Source organism: Grus americana, chromosome 4, assembly GCF_028858705.1.
Source record: "Grus americana isolate bGruAme1 chromosome 4, bGruAme1.mat, whole genome shotgun sequence".
NCBI classification, from domain to species: domain Eukaryota; kingdom Metazoa; phylum Chordata; class Aves; order Gruiformes; family Gruidae; genus Grus; species Grus americana.
In genome coordinates, this window is record NC_072855.1 from 66,564,661 (window position 1) to 66,577,809 (window position 13,149).

General features: G+C 40.2%; 1 protein-coding gene across 6 annotated transcripts in view; it reads left to right on the forward strand.

The window, feature by feature from the left end:
* The window catches only part of NR3C2 (nuclear receptor subfamily 3 group C member 2), a 222,717-nt gene that overhangs the window by 151,459 nt on the left and 58,109 nt on the right, over positions 1–13,149 (forward strand). For all 6 annotated transcript variants that reach the window (XM_054824700.1, XM_054824696.1, XM_054824697.1 and 3 more), the window contains one exon: positions 9,517–9,633. In XM_054824700.1, coding sequence (XP_054680675.1) covers positions 9,517–9,633 — 117 coding nt within the window. The remainder of the gene's footprint in view (positions 1–9,516; positions 9,634–13,149) is intronic.

Here is a 13,149-nt window from a genome sequence, read left to right on the forward strand (position 1 = left end):
TAGAGACTTCAGAATTAGTCTTCAGTTAAAATTTAAACCAAATTGAAAATTTGGAAACTTGCTGTGAAAGAGATGTGTGATTTTGTCAAAACAACATCCTCTAAGGCTCTAATTCTCACTCTTTGTATTACTGTATCCATTATAATCTAAAATCAAAAGCAATTGAACTGAAAACTGATTTCAAAACAGAAACAAAATTATTTAGCTCGATAACAGGATTATTTTGGTGTTTGTAGATATTTTTCCTTGGTTTTCCTCCTAAACAGATTTCCAGCACTGTGTGATTTCACTGAATCAGAAGTGCTTTGCAAAGATCAGTTACTTTTCCTGTTCCTTTTCTGTGCTATCTAGTATCATTCAGCATTTCCTTGACCACATGAAAAGGGAATTACCGCATAGTCAGTCTTTTGGCCACATTTAGACTTCCAAGAAGCTGAACCGAAAGCTTTTGTAGCTCCTCTGGATTTCAGGAGGCCCCAGCTGTCCTCCATGACCAACTACTGATGTGGCTGGTTGGTGCGAACTCTGCCTCTTTTGTGGAGGTGATGGTGGGGAGCCCTGGGGGTGGTTTCAGTACCAGTTTGGGGCATATCTTGTGTTGGTGGCTCAGTCCCTCTGGATAACGGGACGGCTGGAGCACCAGGCACAGGCTTGGAGAGGCTTTCAAAATTCTGCAGCATGTTTTATGTATGGCAGAAGAAAATGCGCACGTGTACCTCAAATATGAAATATGTATATTTTTTTGCTCACTTGTCTCACTGTTGTTAACAGGTTTCATCCCTGCTGGATGGTTTCTCCTGCAGAAAATAGTAGCCTCTCTTGGGCTACAACCCATGCTCCCTTGCCAAATTTCCTCTCTCTCCTTCATCCCTCTCATCAGTGCCCTTTCACTCTGCTTAAAATAGTGAGTGAGAACCATTTTTATAACTTCTCGTCTCCTTTGCCAGGATCACCAGACCATACCAATTCTTTTTGTTAACCTGGTCTCAGCCCAGTGTGAAATCAAGTTTCCTGGGAAGGTGAAGGAGCAGGAGACAGTCTCCGTGTCGAAATTGGCAGAGCATGGGAGTCTGTGCTCTTAGATGTGCATACGGGGTGCATAACAGTATGACAATTTGAAAACTTTCACATATATAAAGCATCAGGGGATACAGCCCTCCCTGCTCCACTTCCAGAAAAAAGGGGAATTGGCTTTTTATCTGTAGTCAGCACTGGAGGAAGCACTGGTAGGTCATCTGTGCTTTCAGACTTTGGCTTTCTGGAGGAAACAAGCACAGTAGTTGTTGCGCAGAGCATTAAGTCATTGTTCATGACGTATACACCACCTAAGGACAATGTGCAGCGCTTTCTCTGGGATACCAAGTAAGAATCGGTAGTGTATTTCAGATTAGACAGAGGAAGAAGATCGGGTGGTCACAGGCCAACACGCTGGATTTGAGAATGTTTTTGTCAACACTGTTTAATTATAACATGTTATAACTAAATAGCAGTTAAACACAAGGTTTAAAGCACATAGAAATTTTAGAAAAATACTGTGTTGCAGAAATTCGTAGACTATCCTCACTATTTGAGCGCCAAGTCATGCACCTGTACTTTTAAAAAGAGCCCTCGCTGGGTTTTGTAGACCCTGGAGAAAATGATGCTGTTGAGACTATGTTTTTATCCATATCTCAGGTAGTTTTAATATACTTTGCTTGGGTATATGAAGTGAGCTGTAGCCATACTGCAGTGTAAATGTGCCCTATGAAATCACTGGTCACTGGCTGAATAGAGGAAATAATACACTTGGAAGATAAATGAGAAGACTGAAGAAAGAGTTGTGGAACAGGAGAGGGGTAAAAGACTGAAGATGAAAGTAGGTAAAGGAGAAGGTTAGAAAATAAATTTTACTGAAGGAAAGAAGGAGGGGGGGAGTAGAAAGTAAGGAGACTTAAAAAAAAAATCATAAAAATGGTAGATAAATTAATCCAGTAATATGAAAGGGTAAAGAAAGTGAAAGATGTCTTGTAATCTAGAATTAGCAGAAGGTAATTGAGAATGAGAAGCAAGCAGGAAATATCCCAGATGTGGTGAATATTTTGCCAAAATCAAAACAAATTTTAGTTAAGTCTCTAATTTATCATAAAGGAGGGAAAGCTCTAATTTCTTGCTTCAGAGAAGGATTTAGACTATACCTATGCCATAAGCACGCTCTGTAGTAATGTTAATAATAGATCAATAGTGTCGTCTTGAGCGATTGGCAGATACAGCCTTTGTCTGCAGCCGAAAAGCATATTGTCTGGGAATGATAAGGTCAGGTGGGTAAAGCAGTGGGTTAATAAGGGAGATAGACCCTGAAGTCAGACTGAATTTTGGGAAACCCTGAGATTCAATATCTGAAATACAAACCCCAAGCATTCGCTATATAAAACAAAGGGGCGATATTCGTATTTAAGTTCTGTACCTTGTCTGTGGCATTTATAAGTTTATTCTGCATTACATGTATATCTCAGAGCGAGCAATCGAGTTTATTAGTTTACCGTGGTCAGACTAGACTGGTTTAAACAGAACTGAGGAAGTTAATTATCAAATGTCTCAGGTGGGTCTAGCAATAAGTAACTAGTTATGGAGAGAGGGACTTGGCTGTGGCTGCAGCCTTTGGAGCTGCAGCGGGGGGACAGGTCCTGCCGTTGCATGCGGATGGCTGGCTGGGAGGGACTGCCCTAATCTGTTTCCCAGGTTGTTAGAACCAGTTCAAGAGCAGTAAAACAAGGTTATGTAATTGACATGTGATGTAGCCTAAAATAGTGACTGCAAACATAGGCTGCTGTTGCTGGGCAGTTGTCAACTGCAAAAAAAAAAAAAAAAAAGCCCTCAACTGTGTAACAAATGGACCTTTTAAATGAAAATGCAGTTCTGATTTCCACAAAATAGCGGGCATTTTCCTTTTTTTATTGCAAGAAATAGAGGCTCTGTGAAAACTGAAATTTGGAAAAAGATTCATCATCATACTTATTGTGCTGATTTATTTCAGAGTACCTACCTACTGCAGATGGTGAAATAAAAACCTCAGGTACATGCAATTTGTTTCTTGATAGTGTGATACAACTCCTGTGAAACAGAAAATCCTTTTCTGTATGTGGAAAATCATTGTGGCAAGTCTTAGCAGTAATTTTATTTATATATTGGCCATTAAAAGGTAGAAATAGTCTATTTTTATTAATTAAAAGAGCTTATATGGATTACAGAGATAACATCCGTTTCCCAAAATCTGTGAAGGTTTTGGAGCTGGATGAACAGAACACATCACGTAGCTCAGCGAGCACAAATGAGAGGTTAGGATGTGCAGATTATGTGATTTCTTGCTGTAGGAGGCAAAGCCCTTCATTAGGGCTATACCAGAAACCAGAAAAACGTGGTGTTAAGTTCTATTTGCTGACCAGATATTCTTGAGGTGAGAGGCCTCCCTCAGAAAATCCTAATGATTTCTGCAGCATGTTTTCTTTGTCTTTCCGTCAGCAGGGAAGGTCTGTAGCCCAGGTCCGAGAGGCTGCAGGGGCTGGGCTTGTGCAATCTGATGGGCTGATTGGTAAAGGCAAGGGACAGAGTTGAGCAGTAAATAACATTTATGGAATTGAGGGAAACTTAGTGTAGAATTACAGCCATTCAGCCCAGATTTTCTTCTTCCCCTCATTCACTAGTGCTGTCAGGACTAACTTCAGTAAAATGGGTGGTTATGCTGGTAAATACTGATAGGAGCAACAGGAGGATCTTCAGAGGACTTCCTTGCACTAAGGATGCCCAGGTAATAGTGTTTAACACCTACAGACGCCTGCTCAAGCAGATGCTGATTGGTACTCCAAGCCATAACGCTTTTACACTTATCATTATCGTGGAGATAATGTTCCCACTTGGGAAATACGGTGAAATCTAAGCCCAGAAGCTGCAAAAGGGGTCCCAGCTCCCTTGTGCAGATCTGCAAGGCAGAGCTGGAGATGGCTTCCAGGTCCTCTCTCCTCGACCCATGGAAGAAGGCTTGGCCGTTCTGGCCTGCAGGGAGAAGACAACTTTGCCTGCAATTTTTTTAGTCAAAGTATTAATTCTCGTTGTGGAGGAAGAAGGAAAGTTTGTGACTTTTACGTGCGTTTTGATGTGCTTCAGTGAGATGCTATTTTAAAAGTTGAGGTTTTTTCAAGCATTTTCTGCTTTATTTGGTCCTTAGCTGCCACTCCTGTTTTCTCACTTTCCCGTCCTTTTGCAAGGCTTCCTCAATCACATCTTTGTCTTGGGACATGCTCTGGTTTCAGACGTCATACCCGGAGTAACTTCTGGACTTTTCCCTTGCCTTTCCCAGGGGATGTTGCAGTGGGTGTATAGCTCTAGCAGAACTAAAGAGAGAGTTGGCTTCCCAGGTAAAAGTGGGAAGAAAGCATGGAAGGCAGCGGTGCCGCAGGAGAGGAGCTGGGTGTTAGTGGCACACAAGAGAGCATGAGTCAACAACCTAATGCCATTGCCAAAAGCCAGATCTGGTCCAGGATTGCATTAGCAGGGCTGTTGCGTGCAAGATGCAGGAAATAACCATTTTATTGGGCTTAGTGATGGTGAAACTCAGCGAGAAAAATGCACCCGGTTTTATGAAAGAAGCTGGAGGAGAATAAGAGGAATGACGACAGATTTAGGAAACATGCCCTATGAGGAAAGATTGAGAGAACTGAATTTGTTTAGTCTAGCAAAGAGGTGGGGGACATAAATCTTTTAATAGGCTTGAGATTGTTGTAAGAAGGTGGTGATCTATTACTCTGTATGTCTTAGGAGGAGTGCTAATGTCTCTTTCAGTTGCAAAATATTCCCACTTGGGTTAAATGCAAAGGGAAAAACATACAACTTAAAGGCTAGCTGATCACTACCCTAATCATGTGGCTTGTAGGGAAGTTGCAGAACACCTTTCCTCAGAAGGTTTTAAGACAAATTTAGAGAAAGCCAAAAAAAAAACCAACCACCTGCCTGAACTGCTAAGCTAGTCTTATCATGCTTCCGTGAGTGGGCTTGAATTAAACAGCCTTTGGATCCACTTCCAGCACTGTGCTTTTTCTTTTTCCTTACAAAATTTAACATTTGATTATAGCAGATGTTATTTCAACAAGAGAGCAGAAATGTAGAAGGCTCATTAATGATTTGCAGTTCCTGACTTAAACTTCAAAAAAATGGGGAAAAAATAATTTTTAGGAGGAAGAAATTTCTGTAATTTCAGAAATTTCTGTAATTTTCTAATTTTGCTTTAGACAGTAGCAGAAATATTACTGACAAGAAATATCTATACCCCATTCCTAGTGCAGCCTCACATGTGTTGAAGTATTGCAGCCCCTTGAAGAGTGCAGCAGTGCTCTGCACAGGTACAGGAGCTCCTCTTAGCAAGTCAGTTTTTGTGACTAGCGGCTCAATCATTGTGCTGGGGTTTTAAAATAGGGAAAGGCACAACTGCTGCAGGTTACTGCTCCAGCCTCATTTTGGCAGTAATTCATAGGCCAAATAAGAAAAGCTTTTTTTCCACTCCTCTTCTTTAGTGTTACATTTTGCTTGTTCAAGAAGATGTGATAAGAGGGAAGAGTGAATTTCATGAATACTTCCTATTTGTTTTCTTTTGTAATCCTATGAAAGCAGGGAATTGAAGAGTCTTTGCAGGTGAGAGAGTTGGAAACATTAAGATATTTTTGTGCGTACATTTGGATATGTCATTCTGTGGTATGTAGTGACACAATAACCTGGAAAGTACAAACTCAAATATTCCTCCAGCTCTACTGTGAATAGGGCAGATCTCTATTTCTTCTTAGTGTGTAACAGTGTAGTACCTATTAATTATTTATTTTGAACAGGAAATTTTCCTGGCATCTTTTGTAATTCTGTATTTTAGATGAAACAGGAATCAGCTTGTATAAGTGCACTTAATGGGGCATATGTAAAAATTGCTTTCATCTTAATGCATTAGCACATGGGAGATGAGAATTCGATATATACTCTGTCACTTTCCAGCCCACTTGTGGGTGATTAAACTGGATAAAAAGAACAACTGGATTAAGCTAAACACAAACTACACAAGTACATCGATACATGTTTTGAAAGAGCAGGAGATCTAGCACCACAGAAACATCAGCCTCTTTACAGGACAGTCTCCATCATCTTGTTGAGATCCTGAAGAGCTCTGGAGGTCTTGAGAGAGCTGCATCGATTTCAGATGTGTAGGTTTTTGTTTTTATGCTGAAGTTGAGGGGTGTGAGTGAGGCTCATGCTACACAACTGGAAGATACTGCTTAATTATGAGTGTCTTTGCTTTATTAACTTATGGTTCGAATAAAACTAATTCTGTAAAATATCCTATTTGCATGGAAAGCTGAAGCCATATTTTTCATCACGGATGAGAAACTTTTTAACTGAAAAACTGTTCATTATTATTTCATAGCTGTACTGTACAGAGGGTTTGACTGAATGATGCTCCATTCTATTTTTTAAGTGATTTCAAGTTATTTCTGTTAATGTAAGCTTTAAGATGACTCTGGTTCTTCACATTTTTTTTTAGAAATTAAAAAAAATTGACAATAAGACATTTGCTTTTTTGGAAGAAAGACATTAGCCTTCCTTACTAGAAAACCTGCTTACAAATTTTGTACTGTATGTTAGTATTCAGAGATACATGATTCAAAAATTGATGAACCTGTTACTAAGTTATGTTTTATGAAATTATTTGGTCTAGAGTAGATAGGCCACAGAGTAATAATTGCAGGCTACCTAAACCATTTGAAAGGTGACTTATGGAAGTATTCTGCTATTGTGGGAATATTTCTTATGAAGTCACAGTGTGACAGTGATTGAATCAAATAAACATTTCCACAATATTTAAGAATGTGACCCAGGTAATTATCCTGGAGTACATAAATGTTAACCTCTTTTTATTAAACCCATTAGCTTCTGAAAGCAGTAGTGAAAAATGTTGACTTAACAGGTGTACAATTTCGTAGAGCAAACTGCCTTCAGGGTAATTCTCCAACGGGGTTCATTTTGCAGCTTTAGAGCTGTCTTGTCATATTAATAGCCTGCACCCGCCTGTGGAAGCCTAAAAATGGTATTGCAGTAGTCTGTGATGTACAAAGGACATTGTACGAGCACTGAGCAATCGTACTTGCGTTCCTAGGAGAAAATAACCAGTTTTCCCCTATCCCCACAAAAAGATATTATATCAGTATTTGTAAGGGCATATAAACCATCTTTATACTGTATATAATTATTTTAAATACTTTTGTTTTCTACTTTAATTTTACTTTCATGCTGTCTGCTTGATATTTCTTTAGGAGATGTGCACAAGTCAGTACAGAGCAAAAATGTAAATAGGAATTAAGTTGACTTTTCTCTTGTGTATCTGGTTTTTGTATAGATCACATCATAAAATAAACAGTGTGCGATAAGGAGGTTTTCATTTTGTGATTAGCTGAGAATTTTATCTTTTTATTGTTTAGCAGGCCTACTTAAACACTAGCTGATAGATACTGGTGCCCTTACCATATTGTACAACTTGATTTTATCCCTGACGTAACTTCATGAGCTCATATTCATTAATTATTTTGCCTAAGGTTTTTTTTTTTTCATCTGTGTCACAGTGCTAGGTAAGGTCCCTTAATAAAAACCCTTATTTGCCCATCTGCTTGTTGTTTAAACACCTAAAGCATTATCTAATGATGATACCTTTGTGATGCTACAGTAACACTTCGCTCGCTCAAATAAGATCAGTTCTCTTTGTGTGAGATGCTCAGCAAAGCGCTGCAAGAAACAACCTAAAGTTCAGTTCACTGTCTAAATAGATAACATTGGGTAAGGGTGAAGGGAAGTCAGATGCAGAGATAGAAAATGACTTATCTGAAGTTTTAAGGCAAATTCCTGAAAGAGCCCAAAACAGAAGCCAGGCCTCTTATGTCCCATGAATATTCTTTTCGTATTTCCCTGAGGACGCGTGAGTGTATTGCGGAAAATGTCTTGGCAAACGTATTTTGTACCTCTTGTCCTGCAGCAGCTCTGTCCCCTTATCAGGCCTGCATCTTTTCTCCCGCTCCCTGCACGCGTCGGCCTCCTGCTTGTTTCAGTGCAGCTCTGCTTCTGAGCCCTGCCCAGGCTCCCTCCTCCCCACCCATGGCTGGTGCTCACTTCTGTCATTGGCGTTAGCTTTAACGTTATTTGAACAACTTTTCGGTTTCTGCACATCTCGCCTGTTTCGTTCGTGACCTGCTTAGGAGTATCTCTCTGCTTAGTTGCTGGTTGGTGTTACTGCATTTGCAATCTGAATTTTTTTTTCCCCTCTACCTTGCAATTCAGACACCTTTGTTACAAACTTGTGTTTAGTTTACAGAGTAATGAGTTTCTTGCCTTATGTTTAAAATGCCTGTCCCTGAGACTCTGTAGCTCTTAACAGAGCCTGCTATGTAAGCCTGCCACATGCTGTTGTATTTTACACAGGACTGTTTTCTTGAACTTTGCACGCTGGCAAATCCTGCAGCTTGCCTTACAGTCTGTATGCTGTGTCCTCTCCTTTCATCCTTCCTGTGGTAACCCTCTGCATTGCTTTTTGTCGCATCTGCTGCAGACCGTTTGTTCTGGCTGCCCCAGATCCCCGTGTGCCACCTCTGGATCAAGGCAGCTAAAATAAGGTTCTCCTGCCACGCTGCACCAACCAAACCCTCATGGCTTCCTTTATTCTTCCACATCAAATTCAAGCACCTTACTTTGAAAAGTGCACATGGTAGTGCCCTCATCTGATACACTGCATCCGTTTGCTCTACCTATGTTCCTCCCACAAAGCAAAACGCCTTTTGAGTCTCTGAGTTGTTAAATGCCAGCCTGTTTCCCTGGTTGCCATGTATTTCCCTTCTGCTAAATGTTGTGTGTTAAATACCTGCTGTCTCCTCAGGACTGCTTCTGTGGGGCTTTACAGAACTGAAATAATACGCTTCTGATTTCAGCCTGTTTTCGTAAACCCTTCAGACACCTTCTGCTGTGTAGAGGGTAACTGATTAAATCAGAAATCAAGCACTTGGTGAACTGGTTGAAGGGAGTGGAGTATATTGGGAAAGTTAACCTCTAATTTGCATTTCTGCTTTAGATTGTGAACTTCTTTAGTGTGAGAATGACCCCTGGTTTTGTACCAAAGCTAAGAGTTGTCAGGCTACTCTGTGATATAGCATGTGTAAGAAGATTTGAAAAAGCTCAAACTGATCATTTCTTTTTTGCAAAAAGAAAAAATCCAGTCCTTAGAAAAAAGTAATGAGATCTCCCTTGTGAGTGACACACCAAAACTCTTTCCCAAATTAAACAGAAGAGAATGCTCATCGTAAGGCCCATGACAAGTCACCAAGATTATTGGGAAGGCTAAAGAATGGGATTGGGAATGTCTGCATTAATACGAAGCTCAAAATGACTGTAAAACAACAGAGAAGAACAAATTTGAATTATGTAAATACATCCTCTAATAATGCGTTTTGGTTTTGATTCATTCAGGACAGCACAATTACCTGTGTGCGGGAAGGAATGACTGCATAATTGATAAGATTCGGAGGAAGAACTGCCCAGCCTGTCGATTACAGAAATGTCTCCAAGCTGGAATGAATTTAGGAGGTAAGCAGAATATTAATAGTTTGGTCTCTTAATTTGATTAGGCAAAAACATTGGAAATGTGCAGCCTTTTTATAGTTCTGGCAGCTGCATAATCTCAAAAGTTTAAGGTGGAATTATCCTGAAGAAGTGCTTAATAGCTAATAAACTCTATTGTCATTCTAAATCAGGTTTTGGAGATATGTATTTTATGGCTCAGAAAAAAGAAAAGTGGGTGTTTTATGATGACAGTAATTTTAGTGGAATCACATATAGCTAAAAGTGTTAAGCTTTCAAGTATTGCGTGCCTTTTTTTTTTTTTTTTTTTTTTTTTTTTTGTGATGAGCATTCTCTCGAATACCACAAAACATTTTACACCATCATGAAAGCAAATTCACACATAGTGAAACCTCTCCATTTTTTTTGTTGCTCATTCAACATTTATATTGATTCATTTCTGTGACTGTTTGGATATGCAGTAATTTTCATGATGTTCTTCCATTGTTCATATACCAACAACAAAAAGACAAAACCTTATCTTAATAAAGTCTTTTGAAAACAGTATGATAGCAAAACCTATAGTAGTTTTTTCCATTGTTTTAATTCTTCAATTGCAATGTCTACACAATTCTGGCTGTGCTTCAGTGGGTGTCTTGTTTCAAGTTATCACCTGAGCAAATTATATTACAAATCACTTTTTGCCACCACTCTCATGTTTGTTATGTTGTCTGTGAATCAGGTTTGGATACTGCTGCAGGTCCTTTCCCTGATGCACAGAGTGACCCTTCCCTTAGAGTGTTTTTACTGTTCTAGAAGATTATAACACAGTCACATTAATTCCTCCAAATCATTTCCTATCTCACAATTTGCTTTTTTATCCTCCTGGACCTGTTCTCCTAGTAGCTTAGTTTAGTTCTACAGACAGATTTAGCTGCTTGTCTTTCATAGGTTATATGCAAAATCCTTGTTCCTGCCTGATGCCTTTTTCTACCTCCCAGACTTCTTTTTCCATCTTGTCTCCTGGCAGAAATACTCAAGCAAGCCGCTCCTTACTTTTGGGGGGACAGTATCCCTGTTCAGATCTCTTTCATCTCCTTTCCCAATTTTGAGATGCTGTGTTTCCACCTGGGCCCCTCATTTCTGCTTCCCAAAGCAAAAGGCAACCGAATTGTGGGATACTGGAGGCTGACGGCTTTACCTTGATTTCTATCTGCACTATTGAACCTAGCAGGCGAAGCAGATCGGCACCTTTGTTTGATGCAATGGGGGTTCCATGATAGTAGCTTCTCTTTCTGGAAGAAAAAAAAAAGGGTGCTGAAAATGTGTGTGGAGCAGGAAGCCCAGCTCCCTGGAGTGCTGGAAATTTTGCTGCAGCCCTCCAGCAGCTGGTGCAAGGCATGCTCCCTTGCCATGCCCTGCGCAGCGCCAGCAGAGCTCCTGCAAGCCTGCCCTCCTGGACAGACGTGTGTGCTTAGCATGCTAGCAAAATACAGGGCTGCCATCCGACTTGATAACGTTTTGAAACAGCAACATGTGACACTGTCTGCAATGTCATGAGTTCATCACTGCGATTTCCTTGTGTATTTCAAAGCACGTGTTCATAGTGTCATCTGCAAAAAATAAGAAACAAAAAAATCAAAAAAACCCCCCAAAAAAACCACGGGGGTGGTAAACTTTGCTTGAGGGGCTTGCTTTTTTTTTTAATATTGGCTGGAATGCTGTAAATGAGGAATGCATTGAAAAATCTTCCCTTGTGTTGGAGCTGGGTAGTCTGCTGGAAATTAATGTAATTAATGATCTGCATTTAATGACCTAGAAGGCTGAGTCTGCCTCTGCAGTGTACAGCTGGCATGTGGTTGAGCTTTGCGGTTTAGCTGTTTTGGTGATTTTCTTCACGTAGAGCAACAAAGGTGAAATTCTTATTCCTGATTTGATCCCTTTATGCTACATAAAGAAGCTGAAATGGCATTAAAAGGTCCTTCCATCACTGCTGTGAACGAGTTAGTGGTGGACCGGCTCTGGATGTCAATGCAGTACGGTGTCTTCTGCGTGGTCCAGGAGAGAAAGACCAGGTTGGAGGCAGAGGGGGGAGGACTGCCAGAGAGAGTTAAAGTGCCTGCAGCCCCAAAACAGTGTTACTGTTCAGATGGCCCCAAGGGCTGCCAAATTATGCTAACGAACCTTTCAGCCTTTGAGCCAGCCCAGGTCTGGCAGGAAGTGTTGGTAGTTTAAGGCCATTTGCTGCTTAGGCCATCCTTCTTCCCCGGTGGTGAGCTTTGCATTGGGCATCTACGGAGGATCAACAGAGCATCTCAGATTTTATTTTGGGAACTTGTGTGCTGTTGCAGGAGGTTTCTGATATGGTGGAGATAATCGCGAAAAAGGAGGTGGAAATGGCAAGAAGAGATACAACTGCATATTTGAAAACAGTAATTTTCTCTTCATATAAATTTCCAAGGTTTGGTATTAAATAACATTTTTTCATAATCAGCTTGAACAGACTGAGTACGTTCGTATTATTAAGAAGATACATCATAGCTTAGCGTTTCATGTGATCAGCCTAGTTTTGCTAAGAATATACATTGATCCAACAAAAATGGGCTTTCACCTGTTTCTAATTTGGACTTACAGGCAAAATGTGCAAGTATTTTGTTAGGCAGTGTGATCAGTAAGGAGCTGGAGGAAGATGAATTTATAAATACAATTTAGTTTAAGTCCTGTTTGCAGCATAGTACTCCCTATAGCTGAATCACACTGCACGGTGCTGTGCTCTTTGTGCAGAGGATCTAATTTAAGCTCTCACCCGCCGAATGGAAGCAAAGGTAAACACGAAAAGCAAACTGTGTCAGAGATGCCTCTGCGTTTGGTTCGTGAGAAATCGAGCAAGATGATATGCAAAAGGGTCACAAGCATAGCTCAGGGCTGAAATGTGTGCAAGTTGCTGAAGCCATGGACATTTCTTTTCCACTTATATGCAATTATAATGTTTTATCCCCTCATTTAAAAAAAAAAAGCACAACAACCAAAAAACACGAACCCAAACCTCCAGTTGATCTAGAAGAACTGTTGCCTTAGGGAACGAGGTCCTGTCTCCCGTGGGCTGGAAAAGAACTTGACTCCTTTGCATCTCTCCCTGTCTGCAGGTGGGACTGAAAGACCCCAGGCTGCCACCTAGCTCCTCCCGGTTACTGCAATAGGGGGGTTATAAAGCAAATTTTGTAATTTGAAAATTTGTGATTGTCTTCATACTGTTACTGAAGATATTAATCTCTATAGTGGAAAACTGGAAATCAGAAAGAGAGTTTCCATGTTTCCTGCAGTACATTTTTGCACAATCTCCTATTAATCTACTGACCTTTTTTCTTTGGGTTTTTTTTTTTTCCTTTTGGTTATAGTCTTTCTCGATATTTTTAAAATGTTCTTTCTTTTGTTTACCATGTCAAAGTGTTACAGGTTTGTTTTGATGGCATATCTTCTACTTCCCAGCATGCTAACATGTTTTTTCTAAAAAAATAATATTTTGATGTGTGGCAGCATGCC